This window comes from Mobula hypostoma, chromosome 29 (assembly GCF_963921235.1).
Source record: "Mobula hypostoma chromosome 29, sMobHyp1.1, whole genome shotgun sequence".
NCBI lineage: Eukaryota > Metazoa > Chordata > Chondrichthyes > Myliobatiformes > Myliobatidae > Mobula > Mobula hypostoma.
The window spans coordinates 29,556,604-29,568,677 of record NC_086125.1 but is presented as its reverse complement, the minus strand read 5'-3'; the positions used below and the strand labels follow the sequence as shown (position 1 = coordinate 29,568,677).

General features: G+C 40.8%; 1 protein-coding gene across 2 annotated transcripts; it reads right to left on the bottom strand.

Annotated features, from left to right (window-relative positions):
* Positions 1-1,685: 1,685 nt before the first annotated feature.
* On the bottom strand, positions 1,686-10,573 carry LOC134339386 (synaptonemal complex central element protein 2-like). 2 transcript variants are annotated; one of them, XM_063035841.1, is made up of 4 exons: positions 10,438-10,573; positions 8,588-8,700; positions 3,483-3,702; positions 1,686-2,164 (listed from the first exon to the last, which is right to left on the bottom strand). In XM_063035841.1, the coding sequence occupies exons 2-4, from the start codon at positions 8,692-8,694 to the stop codon at positions 1,970-1,972; spliced, it is 522 nt and encodes a 173-aa protein (XP_062891911.1). In that variant the 5' UTR covers positions 8,695-8,700; positions 10,438-10,573; the 3' UTR covers positions 1,686-1,969. The 2 variants fall into 2 exon arrangements, with proteins under 2 accessions (XP_062891911.1, XP_062891912.1); XM_063035842.1 differs by having other exon boundaries at positions 10,442-10,557.
* Positions 10,574-12,074: the final 1,501 nt, after the last annotated feature.

The window sequence follows — 12,074 nt, the reverse complement described above, 5'->3', positions numbered from 1 at the left end:
AAACTTAATAAAAATTATATTAAAAAAAAAGAAAATGCTATGTTACCAAGATTGGACATAGTGTTGGAAGAGGCTGTTTGGAGCTTAACACAGGCATTAATCAATTAGAAGAATGGCCTGTTTCTGGACAGGAATTTCTTAATCTGTTTTAAAAAAATCATTAAGTACTGTGATATCCAACCTTTGTCACTGGATGATGCTAGCTGCAGGTTTACTGGTAAAGTCATTACAATGTGACAATACATCTGTCACAGCCTACAAATGCCATCCTGAAAAAAATGCACAGCTAAACTTTTAGATAATGCCGAGTTACAAACTGAAATACAGGAAGAAAAGTTTGGTGTATTTTTTGACTGTTCTTCCATTTTAGATGGAAAAAAGATATTATTCTAGAAGTTTTGATTTGTTTCTTTTATCAAAACTGTCACCTAGATAGAGACCCATCAATGCCTGGTCTAGTTACCACTGGGATTCTTCATTTATATTACTAATAGGAGCAATTTAGATTGGCTCCCTTGATAGCCCTGGGAAATGGCAAAACTTCAGAACAACTGATTGAAACCCACCCAACTCTCAGAAGCTGTGAATGTAGGAAAAATCAGTTATTTAATGTATAAAACCAGAGTGCATGCATTGAAGGTTCAAGGGGGATTTGATGGTAAGTTGTTTTTATTTGGAGTAGTGGATGCCTGGTATGGGGGTAGAGACAAATGCAGTAGAGGCTTTTATGAGACATTTGGATAGGCAGGTGCATGTAAGGAAGATGGAGGGACTAGTGTTTGGGTGTTTTTGATTTACCGTCTATCTGGTTCAGCACAACATTGTGTGCCAAATGCCGTTCTTATGCTGTACTCTGTTCTGTTATTTAGAATATCCATGTTCCTTTCTCTTCAGTGATCCGTTAGAGTCCTCATCACAGAATTCTCTTGAATAAAGGCTCTATCAGAGGTTAACTGAGTGTAAGTGTCCTCTCATCTGCCCTTTGCAGTATTAAATCATTAATGCATAGTCCATATACAGGGGCAGAATTAGGCCATTCAACCCATTGAGTCTCCTCCAACATTTGATCATGACTAATCATATCTCTCAACCCCTCTCCTGCCTTCTTCCCATAATCTTTGACACACTTGGTAATCTAGAACCTATCAGCCTCTACTTAAAGTGTACTCAATGACTTGGCTTCCACAGATTCACCACCCTCTGGCTAAAGAAATTCCTTCCTCATCTCTTAAGGGACATTCTTGTATTTTGGGCTGTGCTCTCTGCTCCTAGATTTTCCCATTATTGGAAACACTGTCTCCATCTCCACTCTATTACCGCCTTTCAATATTCAGTAGGTTTCAATGAGATTCTCCCCCACCCCATTCATCTAAGCTTGGGCAAGTACAGGCCAGTCCTCCCTATTCATTAACTTTGCAAAAAGCACAGCAGAATGTATAATCAATAAAATATTTTAAAATGAGTTATCCCCCATATGCTCCTATTTTACTACCGTTGTGTGTGTTCTAGAAGTGTAAACAAATAATCCATTTATCTACAAATTCTTTGGGACTGGAAAGAGTACAGTAAGCACCTGCTGAGTGTACATTCACTATGTTAATACATGTTATACTAATACATCAATACAACTACCCCCCACCTTTGTGTTTCTCTTTTTAAAGATCACAAACTAATCTAAAGCCATTTCAAAAGCTGTAATTTATTTTACAATTGTTAGAAGAGATGAACTTGCCAAACAAAATTATATAAATCTATGTTGAGTATTAATTAAATATAGCTCTAAGTTTGAGAAATAATATCTCAACAGAGTGTACATTGTGACATTTTGTGGCAAAAGCATAACTGTACTGGATTGCAAAAAAACATTAAATCATCAAGCCAAGTGGCCACAAAGAAATCTACCTAGTACACCAAAAAAGAAGAAAATAAACACTGATCCCACAGAATACCTCATGTCATAAAATACCACTCAGACTTCAGGATGTGAACACATGTCCTTGTAGACTGTGGCCATGGCATTGCAGGTCTGTTTAAGTTCAGACTCTAAACATCTGATTCTATCCAGGCTGGTCAATAGCTCCTGTAGAGTGTCCTCAATCAATTTATTCTCATTGCTGTAGATTTCAAACAATCTTTCTTCTAGCTTCTTAGAGAATTCTGAAACCTTAAAAATCACAAGTGATTATACATCTTTTCCCTGCATTCTCTCTATCCCCACACCTATTCCTAAAAGAGAGGATCCACCCAAGTTGCACCTGCAATCCCCACCCGCGTGACCTGTTTCTCACTTTTGTTGCACAGTGAATGGGCATCATTAAGATTAATACCAATCCCGTTTTAAACTGAATTTTTGCAGAACTGAATCACCTGATTATCAAGAAACAGAGAAAGGTGATTATTTTCTGTTTTCTCATCTGAGTCCAATTACACATTATCATTGGCTGAAATCACCAAATCCAACGGTTATTTGGGCACCTTTCTGTATACGCCCTTGATGGCGGGTAGGCTGGTGTTAGTGATGCGGTGAGCAGTTTTAGCTACCCATTGTAAAACCCTCCTGTGTGCCTCGGTGCCATTTCCATACCACATAGTGAATGCAGCATATTAGGATGCTCTCAAATGCACATTTGTAGAAGATTGTGATTATTGATGTGTGTAATCCAGCTCTCTTCAGCCTCCTCAGAAAGAAGAGGCATTGGTGAGCTTTATCACTGTGTAGGATTGTTCAGGGCTGATGTAAGGTTGGGCAAGGTGTTTCCACTGCTGTGCCACTGAAAAAGGCCAGCAATATCATGAATGACCCCACCCCCGCTCATGGACTGTTTGTGCCACTCCCATCAGAGAAAAGGCTACGCAGTATCCACGCCAGGATCGCCAGGCTCAAAACAATTACTTTCCTCAAGCCGCTGGGCCGATCAACACTTTCACCCCTCCCACCACTGCTTTATCATTTCCTGTCAGAGTCATCTTATATATAGATACCCCTGTAGCTAGCGTCACTTTATGTACACACAATCAGTCTATGTATATAAGCTAATGTGATGTATTTAAAGGGTATTTTTATTGTTTATTCCTTATGCTGAGTGCAATTGTTTAATGCTGTATCGAACCCGGAGTAACAATCATTTCGTTCTCTTTTACACTTGGTACTGAAGAATGAAATAATCAATCTTGATTTTTGAATCTTGAATCTGGAAATGAAAGGAGAAGGCTGCAAACATGAAACCATAATCCTCTATTAGGGAAGCAATTGTGCATGAGATTTCCTTTGTCACAACTTTTACTGCACTTGATGCCTACAAGGAATAGTTGGCAAGCATTCAAGGCTCTTTAGAGGTACAGAATTCCATGATGAATAAAATCTTGTGAAAGAGATAATTCCCTTAATGCACAAACACTTAACATTCTTCACACAAAATCCTGCCATACGTAAATTAGAGTGTTGCAACATTTGGTTGGTTACAGGAAAGATGTATAATTACCTTCATAATAAGAATATCTTTAAAGTTGGTCATCAACTTGTGATCTCTTATTCTACTTTTATTTATTTCGCTAACTAGCTGTTTTGTTCTTTCGCACAACCCTTCTACACCGGAATCTGATCCTGCAAAACAGTTTGCGGGCTTGACAGTGAAATCCATTGTGGAATCCTCCATATCTGAGGTTGCCATTGCTTCATTCACTAAGCTGCAGGATTCCTCTCTGTTACAAGAAAATGAAAATTAGAATCACAGATACTTGGGTACAATGATACCTAGAGTCAAATCCTTCTTGAAATAAACATAGGTGTAGCACCAGTATGTGCCACAATTAGATTACAGTGGCACCATCTGGATCTTTTAAATTAAGAAACACAATCTTATTTAGTCTTTGTTCTCTATCAAGGTTTACCATAAAATACAGGGAGAACCATTTAAAATCTTTGAATATAGTGAAGAGGGGTTGACAGGAAGAACTGTTTGGTGAGACAAACAGTATAATTTGATACAATAACCAAACATTGTTACCAATTTGTTACCTAGACAATTGTATTCATCAGTAATTGAAACCACAGAGATTTTTAAAAATGTATTCAGTACACATGGCATTCCATTTAATGGAGTTCTTTGAACACCAATTCACCTAATGCAACTAATGTATGAATAAGTGTTTCATAAACCTTAACATGCCAAGCTGGCATGGAGAACTATGAAGATCATCGTTACTATCATATAACACAGAGCAGTTCAGTACACATACAGTATAAGCCTTTTAGTCCATAAAATCTGTGATGAACATGATGCCAAATTAAACTATATCTCTTCTGTTTGCACGATTCCTATCCCTCCATTTCCTGCACAATCTATGTGACTATCTAAAAGCCTTTGAAATGTCACTATCATATCTACTTCTTTCATTAACCATGGCAGCCCATTCCAGGCAGCCACCACAGGCTCCTTTAAACTTCCAACTTCTAATTTTATATGCATGTTCTCTAGTATTAAACATTTCAACCCTGGGAGAAAGATATCCTGTCGCTCCCTCTAATTTTATAAGCCTCTAGCAGATTTCAGATTTCCCTTAGCCTCCGCCGCTCGAGAAAATAAACCATGTTTGTCCTTGTAGCTTATACCCTCAAGTCCAGGCAACATCCTGGTGAAATGGTTCTATGCCCTTTCCAAAGACTCCACATCCCTCCTGTAATGGGGTATTCGGAATTGTACACAATGCTCCTAATTGTGACCTAATTAAAGTTGTACATAGCTGCAACACAACTTCCTGACTCTTTTACCCAATGCCTGGCCAGTGAAGGAAAGCATGCTGTATGCCTTCATTACCACACCATCTACTTGCATGGCCACTTTCAGGGAGCTCGGACCCCAAGATCCCTCTGTATATCAATGTTATTAAGTTGATTATACAGCTTCTCCTTACATTTGACCTCCCAAAGTGTAACACCTTGTCCTTTAACATAGGTTATTGCCTCCACTAAAGTAATAATGAATCTCTTCAAATCTCTTACTAGGTCTTCTTTCAGTTAGTCCTGATGAAGGGTCTCAGCCCAAAACGTCAACTGTACCTCTTCCTGGCCTGCTGCGTTCACCAGCAACTTTGATGTGTGTTGTGTTGAAAGTAATAATGAGTTACTTTTAATTAAACATGGAAAGCATTAGTACAATAATTTTCATGAAACATTTTTCAGTTCATGATCAGAATCTTGTTTATCAAAACACAGGGTCTTACTGGTAAAGAGAAAAATAACCTTGTAGATCAATAACTGCATCAGGAAACTAAGCATGAAACTTCAAACTTCAAGTGTTGTCTCACCTAGGACTGTTTGGGGGCCTGAATGGTGGGTGAGGGTGGAAGTGTAGGGGCAGGTGTAATGCTTGCCCCACTTACAGCCATTAGTGCCAGGAGGAAGATCAGTAAGGAGGGGTGAGTGGACAAAGAAGTCACAGACAGCAATCACTGTAGAAAGTGGAGAGTCCCGGGGGGGGGGGGGGCGCGGGGAGGAAAGATGTGTTAAGTGGTAAGATGGCAGAAGTTGTGAAGAATGATGTACTGGATGTGGAGGCTCATGAGGTGGTAGGTAAGGGTGTGGGAACTCTATCCCAGTTATGGCAATAGGAAGATGGGCTAAGGGCAGATTTCTAGGAAACGGAGAAGATGTGGGTGAGGGTAGCATCAACGGTAGAGGAAGGGAAAGCCTGTCCTTTAAAGGAGGAGGACATATGTTCTGGAATGGAAAGCCATGTCTGAGAAAAAATGCGGGGAGACGGAGGAACAGGAAAAAAGGAATAGCATTTTACAAGTGATAGGGCAGGAAGAGGCATAGTCAAGATAGCTGTGAGAGTCAGTACATTTATAAAAGATATCAGTTGTCTCTGCCTGCAGAGTTGGAGACAGAGAGATCCAGGAGGAGGAGAGAGGTGTACACGATATATCAAGTAAATTTGATGGCAGGGTGGAAGTTGGAGGTAAACTTCATGAAATTGATGAACTCAGCATGGGTTCAGGAAGCAGCCCTAATGAATCATCAATGTGCGATTAATCTTTTTAGTGAAAGGGCACCACGTTAACGTAGCAGCATTGGTCGTCAGAGTTGGGAGTTCAATTCCAGCATCTTCCTGTAAGAACATTTGTACACTCTTTTCATGTGCACGTGTGTTTTCTCTGGATGCTCTAGTTTCCTCCTACAGTCCAAAGACATACGTATTTGATCATTGTAAATTGTCCTGTGATTAGGCAAAGGTTAAATCGGTGGCTGCTGGGCAGGCAGCTCGGTGGGCTGGAAGGGCCTGTTCCACCCTCTAAAATATCTGTATTTCTAGAGATTAACTGTATCTCTAAAATTTGTTTTAAAATCCAGAACAAAAAATCATTACTGTGCTGAGACAGAGCAATGAGTGTTCTTGATTGTTCACTGGGAAATAAATTATGTGTCTCAATCCTAATAAACGATACAAGTACAACTCCTTTTTGTAAGTCAGACAAAAATGGTCACCTGCCAGGTTCATAACTGAAGCCATAATGCAGGAATATGCAACATGTTAACAATCTTTGGAGCTGGTAGTGGACAGTTGCAGTTGCGGGTGTCTGAAACTGGTGCTGTCAAAATACATGGAACAGTACAGCAGGGTTCAGCCCGTGATGTTCTACCGTTGATGGCCAAGTTGCTGTTGCTTGGGAACTGAGAACTGAGAACTGAGAACCCATTCTTAAAACTTAACACACCTAATTTTCTCTTTAATTTTGTTGTTCAACACCTAGATCTTTGATCAAACTTTTTTGAGTGCCTTGGATATTTTATTAAATGCACTTTATGACTGCAAGTAGTGGTTGTTAAACTAATCCAAGCTTTATACTCCAATTCCCTTCATTCACTACCCTGCACATCCTGAACATAAGAAACACTGGAACATCACAGTTTATCCAGATCCTGACCTAGCTTGAAACTCCACACATGCTGTCTTGCAACATGTAATAATAGGCATCCGTTAGTCTCGTGAAACCATAGATTTGCACCTTGGGAGGTTTCTAGGGTGCAGGCCTGGGCAAGGGTTGTATGGAAGACCGGCAGTTGCCCATGCTGCAAGTCTCCCCTCTCCACGCCACCGATGTTGTCCAAGGGAAGGGCACTAGGGCCAATACAGCTTGGCACCTGTGTCATAGCAGAGCAATATGTGATTAAGTGCCTTGCTCAGGGACACAACATGCTGCCTCAGCTGACCTTCAGATCACTAGGCCGACGCCTTAACCACTTGGTCACGCGCCAACATGTTAGTAAATCACTAACATTTACTGCTTAGTGATTAGGAATGACCTGCTGAAAGGTTTCGGCCCAAAATATCAATTGTATTTTTTTCCATAGATGCTGCCTGGCCTGCTGAGTTCCTCCAGCATTTTGAGTCTGTTGCTTGGATTTCCAACATCTGCAGAGGAATGACCAATGTAGGGTCCAACCACCAACATGACTGAACACACCAACTAAACATAGAACAAGATTTATATCTTGTCCATGACATTAACACACTCATTTGCCAAGAGGGGCATCAGACCAAGACAAAGAGAGATGGGGGTAAGAGTGATGTTGGGGGTGAGAGGTTGGGTAGTCTAATGATTTTTCATAAATAACAACATTTCAATTTCTGATTGTAACAGATTACCAATACATTATTAATTTCATGAGCAAATGAACCAAACATTTTTGTCATTATAACTGCACCAAGCATATCAAAGATTTTTTATTAGCAAATTCCTAAAGGTAGAACCCAGAGTTAAGCAACCGCTAAATCTGTGTTTGACTGTGTGGACCTTAAGAGTACCAATTGATAAAACAAACATTATGCGCTCCTCACATCAAGGGCTGCATTCAAGTTAATAACAGAAAAGGCATCAGGTGCAAATAAAGCAGAAAATCAAGGCACAAAGAACAACAACTCATACTACTGCTGTACTGTACAATAGAGAGTATCTGATTGAAGTGATTACATCATGGATGATATGGAAACACCAAAGGCCAAGAACAGAAAAGACTACAGAAAGTGGTGGATAGAGCACAGTCCATCACAGACAAAGCCGTCCTCACCAATGAGCATATCTACAAGAAGCAGCTTCCATCATTAAGAGCCCCCACCATCCAAGCCATGATCTCTTCTCGCTACTACCATTGGGTGGGAGGTATCACGCCTTGGGTCCCACACCTCCAGGTTTAGTAACAGTTATTATCCTACCACTATCAAGCAGCCAACCCAGCATGATAACTTCAGTTACCACAACACTGAACTGATTCCACAACCTATAAACTCACTTTCAAGGATTCTACAACTCTTGTTCTCGGTATTTTTTAGTGCACAATGGTTGTTTGTCACTCTTTGTTTATATTTAGCTTTATTTTCATAAACTCTATTGTATTTATTTATTTTCCTGTAAATGCCTATAAGAAAATTAATCACAAGGTAGTATATGATGGCATATATGTACTTTGATAATAAACTCATTTTGACTTTGACTACTATGCAAAATCAACAGCCTCAGAACACAGAACTCAGAGGCTCAGTCCTATATCATTGCCCCATAATAAAATAACTTCAGGCTTGCTCACCTTACACTGACCTCTGTGTAGAGATTTTTCCTGCATCCACTTGTTTGCGGGTATTTTTCATTAATACTTTCTTTCATTTGTTCACTGTCATAATCTGTATTGGCCATCCTGGTCTAAAAGCAGGAGAGTTTAACAGCTTGCATCAGATATGATAAATTCAATTAGGTTTCATTTTGCTTCAGTTGTCTCCTCCCTGTAAAGCACTATCTATGCTGTGTTAGAAAACCATGGAGTTGGTACTTCATTCCAAGTGATGGCCCTCAACAAAAATTCCATAAACTGCATGAACAGGAAACCCCAATTTCCACCCAACATCCTTTAACGGCACATTAAGAACGAAACATGGCTCAATGTAGCTCAGCTGGACAGAGTTACCTCTAGGCTTCTAAGAATATAGATTGTACATTTTAACACCTCAGACACAAACTGATGGTCATTTACAAATTTAGTACCATAACCACAAGGAAGAAACAAAGAAGTGGAAATTTTCTAAAAGAGACAGCATAGAAATGATCTCCTTCTAAACTGTGAGATTCCATTGGGGAATTATGAGGAAAATAAAATTTGTATTTGTGTATTCTGTAGAAGTTTGGAACCAAGTCAGCCCTCAGTGAAAGCTCAGCATCTATTTCCTCAGTTATTTGAAGTTCCAAAGCCTCACTGATAACTGAGCAGCCATTCTGTCTCTCTCATACACACAGAAGCTGGGTCTGCTTCTTAATCAGCTTCATGTAATCATACAAACTGATGCTGAATAAGGTGTTCTGCCTGGAAAACAAGCTATTCCCTCTAATCCACTGAGGATAGAGGGTTATTTTGGAACAGCCTCTTCAAAGCCCCAACAATACCTCTCAAGATATCAGTCCTCCAAAATGATAACCAAGGACGAAAAGCTAGTGCACTTCCTGTGTCTAGCTGTTTCTCTTAAATCCTTTTGTTCAAATTATTTTGTTTATTATTATTATTCACCTGCAGGTTCTGGCCACTCCTAACAAAGCTCATATTAATTACTCTATTTGAGCCATTCAAAAACATTTATGAGCCAACCTATGGCTCCTACATTCAGGCCAGATTGGAGAAGGATGGCAAAGTTCTTTCCCTATAGGACATTAGTGAACTAGACCCTGTTTTTAAAAATGCAATCATGTCATATTCAGAAGTGAATATCATTTTAATTTCTGATTTATGTAATTACCAAACTCAAGATTATAATGCAGGATTTCAGCCTGAAATAACATCTCTTTGCCACCACAGATGCTGCTGGACCCACTGACTTAATCCAATGGTTCACGTTTTCTTCTGAGTATCAATAAGTGCCACAATCAGATTTCCTCCACAGGATGGGGCAATTACTGATCAAAAACAGGTCTTATATGATGTGAAATTTGTTGTTTTGTGACAGCAGTACAAAAAGAGAAAATTACTGTAAATTACAAAATAAGTAAATAGTAAGTCTCAGCCCAAACTGTCGACTGTTTATTCCCACCACAGATGCTGCCTGACTTGCTGAGTTTCTCCAGCGTTTTGTGTGTTGATCAAGAACAATGAGGTATGTAATGTTCATGAGGTACGATAGAGGTATCTGCCTTCTAAATTGACCCAGCAAGGTATCTACACCAGTTCTCCAGCTCTATCAATGGTTGGTCGCTCCTGGGGCTGGTCACTGTGAAACCAGTTGAAGGGTCTCGGCCCTAAACGTCGACTGTTCATTCCCCTCCACGGATGCTCTCTGACCTTTTGAGTTCCTCCGGCATTGTATGTGGGGTTGTTGGACAACACTGTGCTGGTGGGACTGGGACCATGAGCCCCGCTTTCCTCTCACCCTCCCTATCCGCATGACCCTCACTCACTCACGCCGTGCCGTGCACCCCGAGGCACAGAAGGGTTCCAACACCGGTGACACCTGTCTGTCCGTGTCTTGTTTTACGGCAGTTGGCATCCAGCTTAATGGTGCATTACCGCCACTCCGGTGACACCTGAGACCCGTCGCTAAGGGCCACCCGACGTACCACATGACGTCAGACGCCCGTCCGGCGCCGCCCCTGCAGAGTCCCGCGCTTTCCTACGCGCGCGCACGGCGGGATCGCGGCGCGCGGCCGCGGTAGGTTGGCGGGTCGGTCAATGGGTCCAGGGTGTCAGGTGCTGTCCACTGCACATACCTCAGCACATGGAGCCAGGTCGAGTCTTCGCGAATAGATCTTACATTGCCATGGAGCACGACGCAGCGTGGTTCTCCTGTTCTGTGAAGTGAAGGTTGTATTTAACGGGGCTCAGAGGGGAGTGGTGATTGGGGGGAGAACATCTCATCATGTCCCCTCCCTTCTACCAGTCACAGACCACGGTCCTTACCTGCACATCAGATTGTGTTGATCTTCACCCATTCCCAATTCAGATGGAAGCGTTTCAACCTGAAACACTGATCCTTCACTGGTGTGGCCACATTTGCTGGGTACGTTTGATTCAATATCATTTAACAAAACTGTTTACTTATGTATTGATTGTCCTTAATTAGCATGGTCAAATGGTGAAGCAGACTCAGTGGACCAAATGGACAAATTCTGCTACTATGTCTTGTGATCTTATAAAAGATCCTGTGCTAATATATATACTTCTCAGTAAAACTATTTATTCACTGTGTACTTGAACTGAGAGATGCTCATGACAGGGATTCGAATCTGTTGTATTTTCAAAATGTGCCCATGTCATTAAAAACGTGTGGTGTTATCCTAGCTCTTTGTGAAGATGCTCACTTCAGTTAATCTCCAGTGACAGGAAATGGTGGGGCTTTGATTTATACCTGGACCTGGGATTATTTATATTGGGGAAAAGTCTCCATGGTTAGTAAATTGATGTAGTTGATATGATAGTGAAACAGATACTTCCAGCACTTGTTCCTTTGACCAAACTGTAGATTTGAATTTCCCTCAGGTATGTTGGATTGGGCTGTAGAATTGTTACTTTTCTAATAGTTTAACTTCCTTATGCTCATTCATATTTTGTATAATTATATATATTAAATATGTAATCATTGAGTCAGTATTTCAGTGATTACAGTTGTGTCTGTATTTTCTTGGTTTCAGTTGTGAGTATTGCATTACTTGAATCTGTCTATTTGATTGGTTCAACACACACAAAATGCTGGAGGAACTCAGCAGGCCAGGCAACATCTATGGGGAAAAAAGTACAGTCAGCGATGTTTCGGGCAGAAACCCTTCGGCAGTACTTAATTGTTATAGAAACATAGAAACATAGAAAATAGGTGCAGGAGTAGGCCATTTGGCCGTTCGAGCCTGCATCGCCATTTATTATGATCATGGCTGATCATCCAACTCAGAACCCCGCCCCAGCCTTCCCTCCATACCCCCTGACCCCTGTAGCCACAAGGGCCATATCTAACTCCCTCTTAAATATAGCCAATGAACTGGCCTCAACTGTTTCCTGTGGCAGAGAATTCACCACTCTGTGTGAAGGTTTTTCCTAATCTCGG

Bases quoted from the DNA above. Each gene is read 5' to 3' on its own strand.
- LOC134339386 (XM_063035841.1), bottom strand. From the start codon at position 8,694: ATGGCCAATACAGATTATGACAGTGAACAAATGAAAGAAAGTATTAAT. The intron at 3,703-8,587 runs GTGAGCAAGCCT...TTCTTGTAACAG, and splicing joins TACACAGAGGTCAGTGTAAG to AGAGGAATCCTGCAGCTTAG. The intron at 2,165-3,482 runs GTAATTATACAT...GTGATTTTTAAG, and splicing joins AAGATATTCTTATTATGAAG to GTTTCAGAATTCTCTAAGAA.